Source organism: Paecilomyces variotii (genome assembly GCF_004022145.1).
Source record: "Paecilomyces variotii strain CBS 101075 chromosome Unknown C8Q69scaffold_8, whole genome shotgun sequence".
Classification (NCBI taxonomy): Eukaryota; Fungi; Ascomycota; class Eurotiomycetes; order Eurotiales; family Thermoascaceae; genus Paecilomyces; species Paecilomyces variotii.
The window spans coordinates 1,218,175-1,229,153 of record NW_021167147.1 but is presented as its reverse complement, the minus strand read 5'-3'; the positions used below and the strand labels follow the sequence as shown (position 1 = coordinate 1,229,153).

Sequence of the window (10,979 nt, the reverse complement as noted above, 5' to 3'; positions counted from 1 at the left end):
CTTGGTCATGTCGATGTACAGACGGCCCGCTCCTTTCAGGTAGACAACTTTCGTCGCCAGATTTTCGACCATGACCGGGGCAGCGAGAGTACCAGAAGTACCGAGTATATTGGAAGCAGGGGTTGGAGCGAGGAGTGGCAGTGGGCCAGACGGTATATCGAATTTGCAGAAACAGATATATTCAGCTAGAAACCATCGTTAAGGTAAAAATATAATTTGTCTGCTCTCGGAATCAAAAGATATAGATAGTCCAATGCCCGATATATTCTTGGATATATATTAGTCTTAATGAAGTATAGAAAAGAAGATAAGTTAGCCATATCTCTGCACAAGTCAATCTTGCAGACTTTCCTCCAAGAAGGAGACTGCTCTTATAGAGGAAGTTATGGATAGAGACTACCGGGGTGTGGACTGCCCCGTCTTTCGGATGAAGCTAAATTATATATGTTCATATCTCAGTATGAGGAAGTGGTGATGCAAATATATACAAGAGGGTTGGTATAAGGTAGATAGATAAAGGAATGGGTAGTTTGGATTATTATTTGGAGGATTATATATTCATGATAGAGGGGTAAATGGTGAAGAGAGAGAGAGAGAGAGGAGAAATTTACTCAGGACAGAGCAGATTGTACTGTATTCAATGAATCTGGCTATTCATTGGATGAAAATTGTCGGCGTATGCCAACCTTAATGGTGAATATGTAGACGGGAGACAGAGAATATCACTGTTGGGAGATAGAAGAACATATAGGCATGGCGCTGGTTTGCTAATGACAATGAATAAAACCGACGCTATGTCTGCTCAATTAAAACACGTATCCCCATATGCAATTCATAAACTCGCTTTGAAAGGCTGACTGGGCAGAAAAAATCGCGATTTACGCAGCTGTATCTGGTCATTATGATTAAAATTGAAGAAGCGCTCTCATACCCGTGTCTTTCCCGTAGTGAAAAAAACCACTCTCTGACTCCATGAAAGCTATGGCATGCCATAAAGGAAGCAACTTATACCGCCCGAAAGGCCATGTCGTCTTCAGGAAGAACATTGAGCCAGCTCGGTTACAAATGACTTGCCCCAGAATGCGCTGTTTGGCAGTTAGTACAAGTCTATATGGGTAGCATTGGAAATGCGGCGGAGACATACCTTGTATACTTTGTAATGTACTTGTAGAGCTTGTCGAACTTCTGGTCCCGTTGGTTGTCGTCCATGGACATGGCTTCCTGGTAGGCCTTCGCCAGCTCCTCAGTGTTCCAGGGGTTGACGACGAGAGCGCCGTTCAGACTCTGAGCAGCACCAGCAAACTCTGACAAAATCAGCACCCCCTTACGCTTCTGCTGGCTTGCGATGTACTCAAAGGACACGAGATTCATGCCATCCCGTGTCGAGGAGACAACGCAAGCATCGGAAACTGCGTATAGGGAAAGCAGCTCGTCAAAGCTGACTGACTTGTGCATGAAGTGAATGGGCATGTAGTCAACAGTACCTGCACATGTCCTTGTTAGTCTAGAGTCTTGTGGTTGCAGGGAGGAATCGGACAAGGCACCTACCGAATTTGCCGTTGATGCGTCCCACCAACTCGTTAACCACTGCCCTCAGGTTCTGATATTCTTCCACGTCTTGCCGGCTAGGGACAGCAACCTGGACCAGAACCACCTTGCCCACCCACTCGGGGTGGTTTGATAGGAAGACTTCTAGGGCGTGCATCTTTTGGGGAATTCCCTTGATGTAGTCCAGACGGTCAACGCTGACCATCAACTTCATGCCCTGGAACTTGTTCTCCAGGCTCGCAATGCGGCTCTGGACCTTGGGGCTTTTGAGACCCTCCGTGAACTTATCGGGGTCGATTCCAATGGGGAATGCACCGACCGACACCGTCTTGCCTTGGAACTTGACGCTGCTTGGAGTTGTGACCAGTCCACTATGCCTACTTTAGCCCCTGCTTCGTATCAACCATATATGGAACCACTTACAGGATATGGGAGCAACTGCTCAGGAAGTGGCGCGCATAGTCGAACGTGTGGAAACCGATCAAGTCGCAATGTAGCACGCCGCGCAGGAGTTCTGACCGCACAGGTAGGATACGATAGATCTCGCTACTGGGGAATGGTGTGTGCAGGAAGAAGCCCATCCGGATGTTCTTCTTGCCCAGAGCATTGAGCTCCTCCCGGAGCATTTCCGGTAGCAGCATGAGATGGTAGTCATGCACCCAGATAAGATCTCCATCCTCTGCTTCTCTTGCGATTGTCTTGGCGAAGATCAAGTTCGCTTCCCGGTAGGCTTCCCAGGCGTTCTCATCGAAGACGATCTCTCCGGGGTGGTAGTGCAACAGCGGCCACAGGATAGAATCTACGACACGGGATCTCCGTCAGTTTCTGCGGGATTTTATTGACTACGAGGGGAAAGCCTAGTGTGGACAAAAGGGCAAGAGAAAGGGAAAGGCACGGAAGGTGGTGCGACGTACTTGAGAAGCCATTGTAATGGCGATCGGCCAGTTTGTCGTTGATGAAGACGGGAGTAGCATTGTATTCCTCCTTCAACCGGTCCTTGACTGTCTTGACCTCGTCTTCAGGTACTTCCATGCCCGGCCAGCCGTACCATTGGAAGGTAGTCGTCTTGGACAGGCCACTCAGACCAGTGACCAGACCACCGGAGGACATGGAGAAATCATACTTTCCACCTTCAGATCTCCTGATGGTAATCGGCAACCGATTGGAGACCAGCAGCAACCGGGAGGCCCCGGTGGGGGATTCGAGAGTCGGTGCTGGCGACATGAAGTGTGCGCTTGACCAGCTTCTGTGTGCGCGGGAATGGAGTGGCAGCGGTGAAGTGCCAAAGTCCTCTCTCTCTCTGGTGGGGGAATCGTATGGGCGCGCGTTCAGGGCGTCGTTAGCAGGTCAATTGGATTACACAAGTCGGGAAGAAGGCGAACACAGCGCTTTTCTAAGTCGAGAAGGAAACTGAGGGAGGAAGTATAGTAGTATGGTATGGTACTTTAGAATGGTAGAGGGGTAAAAATTATGGTATTATTAGCTGAAGGCCAAGTGGGATGCTGTGTGACGGCGGTGACTCTTCTTTCTCTTCTTTTTTTCCCACCCCGCGGCGCGCTGGATCCTGATCGACGGACCTTGATATGATATGATGACGCCCTGAAGCCATCTTTGAGGATTAGGATTATTGCTCGAAGCTCGACGGTCTTTTTCCACCCGCTTCGGTGCATCCCGTTGGATCCGTTCGCGATGTTGTTTGGCAGTGGAGCGTGCGACGATTCCCGATCTTGATCTCCCAATCGCGTTCTCGGCTGATAACCACAGATCCAGACCGTGTCGAAAGCTCGAGAAGTGGCTGGACCGGGGACGTTGCGATGTTGAAACTGGGCACGAACTGTCATGGCCATTGGGTCGAAGCATAAGCAGCTCAACACCACCAGGAAAAGGCGAGAATATTCCATTCCCGGCTATTTCCCTTCCCTGGGAGATCCGGGCTAGCTTTCCACGTCACAACACTTGCTTCCATGCCATACCATGATCGTTGCGTCTGTCCCTGTTCGACTCCTCGTGGCCAGAAACATATAGACAGCTTCCTGTCACGGACATAGTATGCTCGTACCTTTGTTCCAATAATCCTTAGCGCTGGGGTCCCTTCTGCCAGACAAGGCTGGTTGCCCAACTCAGGCAAGCAAGGCATATCATATAATCACCCTCTATCGGTTTTGTCCTGGTTTCCCCGCGACTGCAGTAGATAGCAGACTGGACACGGAGACTGTATCATCGTCGTCATCATCATCACTATTCCCCTCAGAGCAGACTAACACCATGACCGTCTACGTAGTATCACTGTATGTTTTCCTATTCGATTACCCTACATGAAGTTTGAGCTAACTGAGGTACCCCAGGTTTCTGCCCTACACGATTGACTTCGAAGCAGCGGCAATAAGCCGCGGTCGTCGTCGCTTCTCCCGCAACCATCCCGGCAAGGTTGAGGGAAGGTTAGCTGAGTCTCGACGGGAGCAATCCAGAGATCTCAATCTGACCCTGACACCGGGAGCCACGACAGACCATGAGAAGATCTTTAAGCCATTCTATGCGGCTGCAGAGGCACCGGCTGCAGATCTTCCGAAAGGACCCACGCCCAGTGAGCCGCGTTCAGTTTCCTGGGGTGCCAGTCATAAGTTCAATCAGCCCAAGTTGAAGGCCGTCACCCATCCGGACTCATCTATCTTGAGCCGTCCGGGAGGGGACGAGACCTCAGTCAAACTTGGGGACGGTGCTATTTCCGACTCAATAGACTCGGATGACGATAATGGCAGTCCGCAAGTTTTGCTGTCCGATGTAGACTGGGTGGTCAAGGCCGCTGAACAAGGCAATGGTGGCCTACGCAATGCCATCAACGCAGCTGCAGACGCAGGCATCCTGCCAAACAAGACGTGGGTTGGTACGCTGGGAATGCCTACGGATTCCTTGAAAGAGCACACGCGATCGAACATCGATAGGACCCTACGGGAGGAGTATGACTCGCTTCCAGTCTTCGTGAGCGACAGCGAATTCGACGGTCATTATTCGCATTTCTGTAGAACGGTGTTGTGGCCGGCTTTCCATTACCAGGTCCAGGAGAGCCCCAGACACAAGGAATACGATGATCACACCTGGAGACAGTACGTCAAGGTCAATGAGGCCTTCGCAGATACGATCGCGTCAAACTGGAAGCCTGGTGATAGTATCTGGGTCCATGACTATCACCTCCTGCTGCTTCCTGCATTACTACGAAAGAAACTACCAGAAGCGGAGATTGGATTCTTCATGCATGCCGCTTTCCCCTCCTCAGAGGTGTTCCGATGTCTGGCCATCAGAGATGCACTTCTGGAGGGACTGCTGGGGGCGGATCTTGTGGCCTTCCAGACGGAGGAATACTGTCACCACTTCCTGCAGACCTGTAGCCGCCTTCTAAGTCTCGAGGTCACCTCCGATGGTGTGCAGTTCAGAGACCGTTTCATTCACGTGAAAAATACCCCCATCGGAATCGATCCAGTCTCTCTCTATGAGACGCGGAAGACAGCGGAAGTCCAAGATTGGGTCTCGAAGATTCGCGACAGATACGAAGGAAAGCATTTGATCGTAGCCCGCGATCGCCTCGACGCTCCCGGTGGTATCAAACAGAAGCTACTATCCTACGAGTTGTTTCTAAAGAAATACCCGAAATGGAGAGAAAACGTAAGGTCAGACTTTCCTCTTGATCATTCCTTGCTGGCTAACATTGTGAACAGGTCGTCCTCGTTCAAGTTGCTTCCTCGATGTCTGAGCTTCCCGAGCTCGAGGCCCAGATCTCCAAGATCGCAATGAGAATTAACTCTGTGTACTCCACTCTGACACATCAACCACTAGTGCTATTGAAGCAGGATATCAGTTACTCCCAGTTCCTCGCGCTCATGACAGTAGCGGAGATCTTCATGGTGACGAGTTTGAGAGACGGAATGAACCTGACCGGTCATGACTATCTGCACTGCCAGGATGGCAAGCTTTCGCCGCAGCGTTACGGTTCTCTCATCCTGAGTGAATTCACTGGAAGCGCTCATATTTTCTCCGGACACGAACTTCTGGTGAACCCTTGGGACTACAAGCAATGTGCAGAGGCCATCAATCGAGCGCTCGAAATGCCTGCAGAGCAGAAGCAGAAGAACTGGCAATTCCTCATCGACAAGATGGCTCCTCATACCGCGCAAGCATGGTGCAAGTCGCTCGATCAAGCCCTATCCGACGCTCATCAGACCCAATTGTCCCACGAACCGAGTTTCGTCTCGCCTTTCTCAATGGATGCTCTGAAGGAATCATATAAGCGCGCCCACCGCCGCCTGTTCATCGTCGAGGATGACATTTCACTCTCGCTTTCCCCCAAGACCCCGCCCAAGCGAACGATCGCTGCACTGAATGGGCTGCTAAAGGATCCCAACAATATCGTCTACCTCACCAGCAGCAAAGCCCCGGAAGATCTCGAATCCCGGATCGAGGGTCTCTCCAAGGATGTAGGTCTCATTGCTGAAAATGGCTGCTTCCTTCGCACTGCAGGTTCAGAAAGATGGGAAGAGCTGGTAGACGCCAGTAAGACCAAGGAGTGGAGAGATGGCATCCGCAAAGTCATCCATTACTTCCAGGAGAGGACCGACGGAAGCTCCATCGAAGAGGGACGTTGTTCCATAACCTTCTGGTACAAAGATGCTTATGATCCCGAACTCGCCGCCCGACAGGCCTCTGAGCTTGCCGACCAGATCAACGGTTCTCGAGGTAGCGAGCCTATCCGAGCCGTCTTGACGAAAGGTGCCGTGACCGTAGAGCCCACGGAAGTCACCAAAGCGACCGCAGCACAATCCATCCTCGAGCGACTGTCGGAAAAGCCAGACTTCATCCTTGTCGCGGGCGGTGCTCGCGGCGACGAGCCTCTTTTCCGCTGGGCCAACGCGCTGGGCCAAAAAGGCACTGTCCCAGACGTCGCCACAGTCACCGTTGGCAGTCATGTCACCGAAGCCAAGGCCATGCTGCTCAACGAAGTGAGCGTCACCGATATCCTGGCTACTCTGCAAGCTCCTCCGGATGTGAACGGTACTTCGTGAGTGGCAAGGATATGTATCCCGCTCATCATGCAATTAGAACAATACATGCCTCGGCAACAGCCCACGAAAAAAAACTTCAACGATCCATGACGACATATTTCTTCTAGAAGAACATCCGTTCTAGTTATTCCATGTCATTACGCATCGTCAAACTAACGGACCAGAGTATACATCTCCAGGAGAGGAAATGGGACTAATCTACCCACAAAAAATGCAAAAGGGAGAAACACGCACACGAACTGCTTTGGACAGTTACCGTCCCCCCTTCTCCTCCCCTTGCTTCCCTCTTCTAAATCTTCATTACGTATCTACTATAAAGCACACGCTCTGTCGATTCAGAATTCCGACAAGGAGATAAGCGGGCGGGGTTACGAGTTTTACCCTTTTTGTTCTCTTTCTCTCTTTCTCTTTTTTTTTTCTGCTACTACCTCTTTTCGCACTTTTAATGTATGTATGCTAATGAGAACAAGCTGAAGGAATGATAGTAATGAAAAATGCAGTCTATGAGAGAATACATTTCTAATAATTATAGGAATTCCCTGTAATTGACTAACTACCACCGCCCCGTTAGTCATCCATTATTTCATGATCAGAAAGAAGAATAAGTAATAAGTAATAGCAAAGTCAATGAAATGGAAGGTGGAAGCAAAAAAAAAATAAAGTTAAAAAAAGCCAATTCTATTCAATTGCCTACCCACAACATACTTCACTCGGCCCTCGAGGCACAAAAACAGTGGGAACATCACACGGTGAAAAGGATAAGTAGCTATTGACAAAGACAAGAAGTGCAAAGCGTAAAGCCCATTGTCAAATACAGGGAGGAAAGGATAAAGGCACGACAATTCATTTATTGTTGCCCGATTGGGCCCAATGCATCTTCGGAGGGATCTGGAGACTACATGATGTGATGCGGGAGAGTTGCCACGCCGTGCCAGGTTACCTGACTGGCACCACGTGATACGTGCCCGTCCCCGGCGACGTACCGCGGGGATGATCAGGAGAGGTGGGGGAGCCGGGGAGGATTGAAACGGTGGTTTGGAGAGAGATGAGGAGAGTGTAGGTCCAGCTCGTAAAACCGGGGGAACATCCACTTGGTTCAGAAAGAGAAACAGCAGGGTGGGAATAGAAAGGCATTAGTCATCAAGATCCATAGAAACCTGCATCCAGCTAATACCAGGGACAGTGCTCTTCGGAGGTATAAAAGGAATTCAAATGACAAAAAGGGATATGAATATCCATCAAGACTCAGCCAGCGACATCAGGATTATCATTGTTTCCACCTGAGACAAGTGTGGGAGCTATCCGTCGCTTTTTAGATTGCTGAGGCTGATTCTCATTACTCTGACCCTTGGATTCTTCCTTCTCTGACTCGCTTGCAGCACCGATATCCCGTTTGCCTAGAACGCTGCCGCTCACAGAGCTCCTCGCGCTATGGGATACACCAGACGACATTGGCGTCTGTGGGGGCGTTGTAAGAGGAAGGGTTGGGGGCTGCGCTGAATTGGCTGCCGTAACCAGGGGCACAGACCCCAATGTCGGGGTTGGGTTGTTAATGACTGTCTGTGGCTGCTGGGTGGAGGAGAGAGTGGCAACGGAAGAGGTAGAATTAGATCGCGCGGGACTGGAAGGCCGAGGCGTTGCAGCAGGCTGGGAAGCGAGAGCGGCCACTGGCCCAGGGCTTGTCTTCACCACAGAAGGAGACGAAATATGGCTTGTTGGTGCGGGTGTGTGGCTTGTAGACGGTGCAGTCGAGACGACAGGGGGGTGTGGAGTAGACACTGGCTTGTACTGCTCCCCTAACTCCCCAGGAGAGAATGACAGAGTCGAACAGAAACCGTCGGAAGAACTCATGATCAGAGTCAATCCGTCATGCGACCTGCACAGCGTTAGCAAGGGTCTAAGATAGAAAGAGTTGGAAGACTTACCATGTAAGGTCGGTAAATGTAGCAAAATGCAAGTTGCTTACAACACACAACGGCGTCTGCTGTTGCGTATCATACACAAGGACAGCATCCTGCGTTGCCACAGCGTACACTATTCTGTATGGCAAGGAGAATACTGGACCAGGAGGCTGGCTAGCAGCGTTGCCTTCGCTGTCTGAAGCCTTTCGAGACGTCTCTGACTTCGACGAGTCTCCTGTGAGAGGGAGGGACGGCGGCTCCATGGAGTTACCGTCCGTGGAGCCGTTAGAAGACACTACTGGATCTGGCAGAGAACCAAATGCTTCTTCTCCAGAAGAGGTGTCTATAGTGACGTGACTTGTAGGTTTCACCCCTTGGCGCAGAGTGTAGAACACCGGGGAACATTTGACTGCAACCGAAGGCTTCTTATGTCCAGGGAGGTGGGCAATTGGGGGTTTGTTGAAGCCCGCACGCGTATAGATATAGACAGTGTTTATTACATCGTCTGTAGTCTTTGTCGGATCGGTAAGTGACACTTGAGACGTCTTGTACTGCCCAGCAGGTGTGAACAGTAGACTTCCGTCCGGCGCGAATGTCAATCGCCGGAAAAAAGAAGTAAACGTCTCATTCGCATAAATGTTGGCATTCTTAACAGCCAGGCCACTAGTGTTACCACCAAAGAGACTCGGGGATGAGACTTCCAATGGTCTCACCGCAGGCAGCGGCAACGATGGCGCCGGGGACACCGAACGGCGGATGGACGTAGCTGATCCGAAAGATGACCGACGACTGTGAGAGACAGGAGGAGGATCCATTGGTAGGTTCGATGCCTTGGGAGTACCAGGAGTAGATGGTGCGGGTGATGCAATGGCAATTGGGTTGCTCGTTGCCGACTGCGCTCTGGTGTTCAGTTCCGGCGGCGCAGGACTGTTCGAGGATATCCGTCGCGCTGGCAAGTCCATCTTTAGAAATTTGCCGTGCGACGTCAACGTAAACTGGCCATCCTTGGTTTTCAAACTGTAGATATGCACCGACCGGTCGGAAGACTGGGTAGCCACGAACTCATTGAGCGGATCCCAAGCTACGCCCTGCACATAGTGAGAGTGTTCTGCGATCTGTCGAACCATTTGTCCTAGGTGATAACATTAGCAAGGGATCCGGCAACCATCTTGTATGACACAAACCTGTCTGCGCATTGTAGATCCGAGCAATATTGTCCATGCTTCCAGTTATGAAGAATACACCATCTGGGGACCAGGCCAGGTCATAAATCTCCGCACCGGACGACCTGCACATGTGCTTGACACGCCAAGTTTCCTTATCATCTGCCCTGTCCTCCCCGAGTCCTGAAGCAGTCTGAAGCTCCGACGGAACCCACAGCAGCACATTTCCATCATCCCCGGCAGATGCCAGCATCTCGCCTGTCAGCTGTCAGTGACTTTGCAACAGAACCCCTCCAAGATAATTTCCATACCTTTGGGACTGAACCGGACCACATTGACGGCTTGTGTGTGCTTAATCAGAGTGCTCAAGTAGGTTATCTTCCTCTCCTCCCCTGTAGATTCGACTTTCCAGAGCTGGATACGTGATCAGTAAGGCGGCGGGGACAAAGGACCGTGGGACGGGCGATTCGTACTCTGACATTATTATCACTGCAAGAGAAAAAAACAATCAGTCAGGCGTCCGGAGGAAAAGGCTGGATATCTGTAACACATACTTGCCGGCCGTAGCCAATCGACCCTTCCCATGCGGATCGAAGTGCACGGAGTAAATGGGGGCATTGTCATTATGCCATGCAATGAGCAACGGGGTGGCTTTCATGATGGGCACAGCAGCTCAATGCCCCCCTGGAACTGCTGAGGCCAAAAAAGCGTCGGTGTCGAGATGGAGGTCAGCCAGGCTCAGCAACGAGCTGAATGAAATGGGAGAAACGGGATGGCCGTTCCGAGGTTTCAAGTGGTCGAGACGACAGCTGCAAGGAGGAAAGGTCCGGGGAGTGAGGATTGTGGCTGGAGGTGAAGATGGCCGTCAGCAGTGTAGGACAGGGAATGCCAATTCACGGTATAGACGTCGATGCTGGAGACTGCTGGTAAGTATCAAGTAGCCAGCTTCGAAGAGTCGTGATGTCGATTCTCTCTCTCTCTTCCCTCTCGTGTTTCTCGCGCTGCCGGCTGCGGAACGCGACAAGGGCGGGAACGAATCAGCCCGTGTCGCTGATGGTCAGCCCTACTGTTACAACCGCACCGTCGTTCACGCCGTCGCCCGTTGCCCCATTCAAGAAAAGAGAGGGATTGGCGAATGTATCTTGGGTTAACGGAAAATAGAGGGACGTGGTGGGGGATGCGAAAAAATCAGGGCATCTATTTCTCCTTCCGTGAGCAGTGGTGTTGCGAGACTACAGTTGAGTTACTCTAAGAATGGACATCGCTAAGATAGGTAAGAGTAATTGACACCTTACCTCGAATGTGTTAATTGA

At 51.0% G+C, this 10,979-nt stretch overlaps 3 protein-coding genes across 3 annotated transcripts; 1 reads left to right on the top strand and 2 right to left on the bottom strand.

Moving 5' to 3' along the window:
- Positions 1 to 1,033: 1,033 nt before the first annotated feature.
- Positions 1,034 to 2,772, bottom strand: C8Q69DRAFT_446124 (alpha,alpha-trehalose-phosphate synthase 2; the record flags this gene model as incomplete). The annotated part of the gene is made up of 5 exons (XM_028629111.1): positions 1,034 to 1,085; positions 1,145 to 1,484; positions 1,549 to 1,919; positions 1,972 to 2,347; positions 2,463 to 2,772. The coding sequence occupies 5 exons, from the start codon at positions 2,770 to 2,772 to the stop codon at positions 1,034 to 1,036; spliced, it is 1,449 nt and encodes a 482-aa protein (XP_028483872.1).
- Positions 2,773 to 3,631: 859 nt separating this feature from the next.
- Positions 3,632 to 6,696, top strand: C8Q69DRAFT_320784 (putative alpha,alpha-trehalose phosphate synthase subunit). Its single transcript, XM_028627364.1, has 3 exons — positions 3,632 to 3,836; positions 3,894 to 5,208; positions 5,262 to 6,696. Exons 1-3 carry the CDS (start codon positions 3,814 to 3,816, stop codon positions 6,600 to 6,602), a joined length of 2,679 nt encoding a protein of 892 aa, XP_028483871.1. The 5' UTR covers positions 3,632 to 3,813; the 3' UTR covers positions 6,603 to 6,696.
- Positions 6,697 to 7,847: 1,151 nt separating this feature from the next.
- On the bottom strand, positions 7,848 to 10,324 carry C8Q69DRAFT_404873 (putative chromatin assembly factor 1 subunit B; the record flags this gene model as incomplete). The annotated part of the gene is made up of 6 exons (XM_028628051.1): positions 7,848 to 8,478; positions 8,528 to 9,635; positions 9,688 to 9,924; positions 9,978 to 10,080; positions 10,140 to 10,155; positions 10,221 to 10,324. 6 exons carry the CDS (start codon positions 10,322 to 10,324, stop codon positions 7,848 to 7,850), a joined length of 2,199 nt encoding a protein of 732 aa, XP_028483870.1.
- Between the last annotated feature and the right edge of the window lie 655 nt (positions 10,325 to 10,979).

Excerpts from the sequence above, each read along its gene's own strand:
- C8Q69DRAFT_320784 (XM_028627364.1), top strand. The coding sequence starts at position 3,814 with ATGACCGTCTACGTAGTATCACT. Across the intron at positions 3,837-3,893 it reads ACCGTCTACGTAGTATCACT|GTTTCTGCCCTACACGATTG; the intron begins GTATGTTTTCCT and ends GAGGTACCCCAG. Across the intron at positions 5,209-5,261 it reads ACCCGAAATGGAGAGAAAAC|GTCGTCCTCGTTCAAGTTGC; the intron begins GTAAGGTCAGAC and ends CATTGTGAACAG.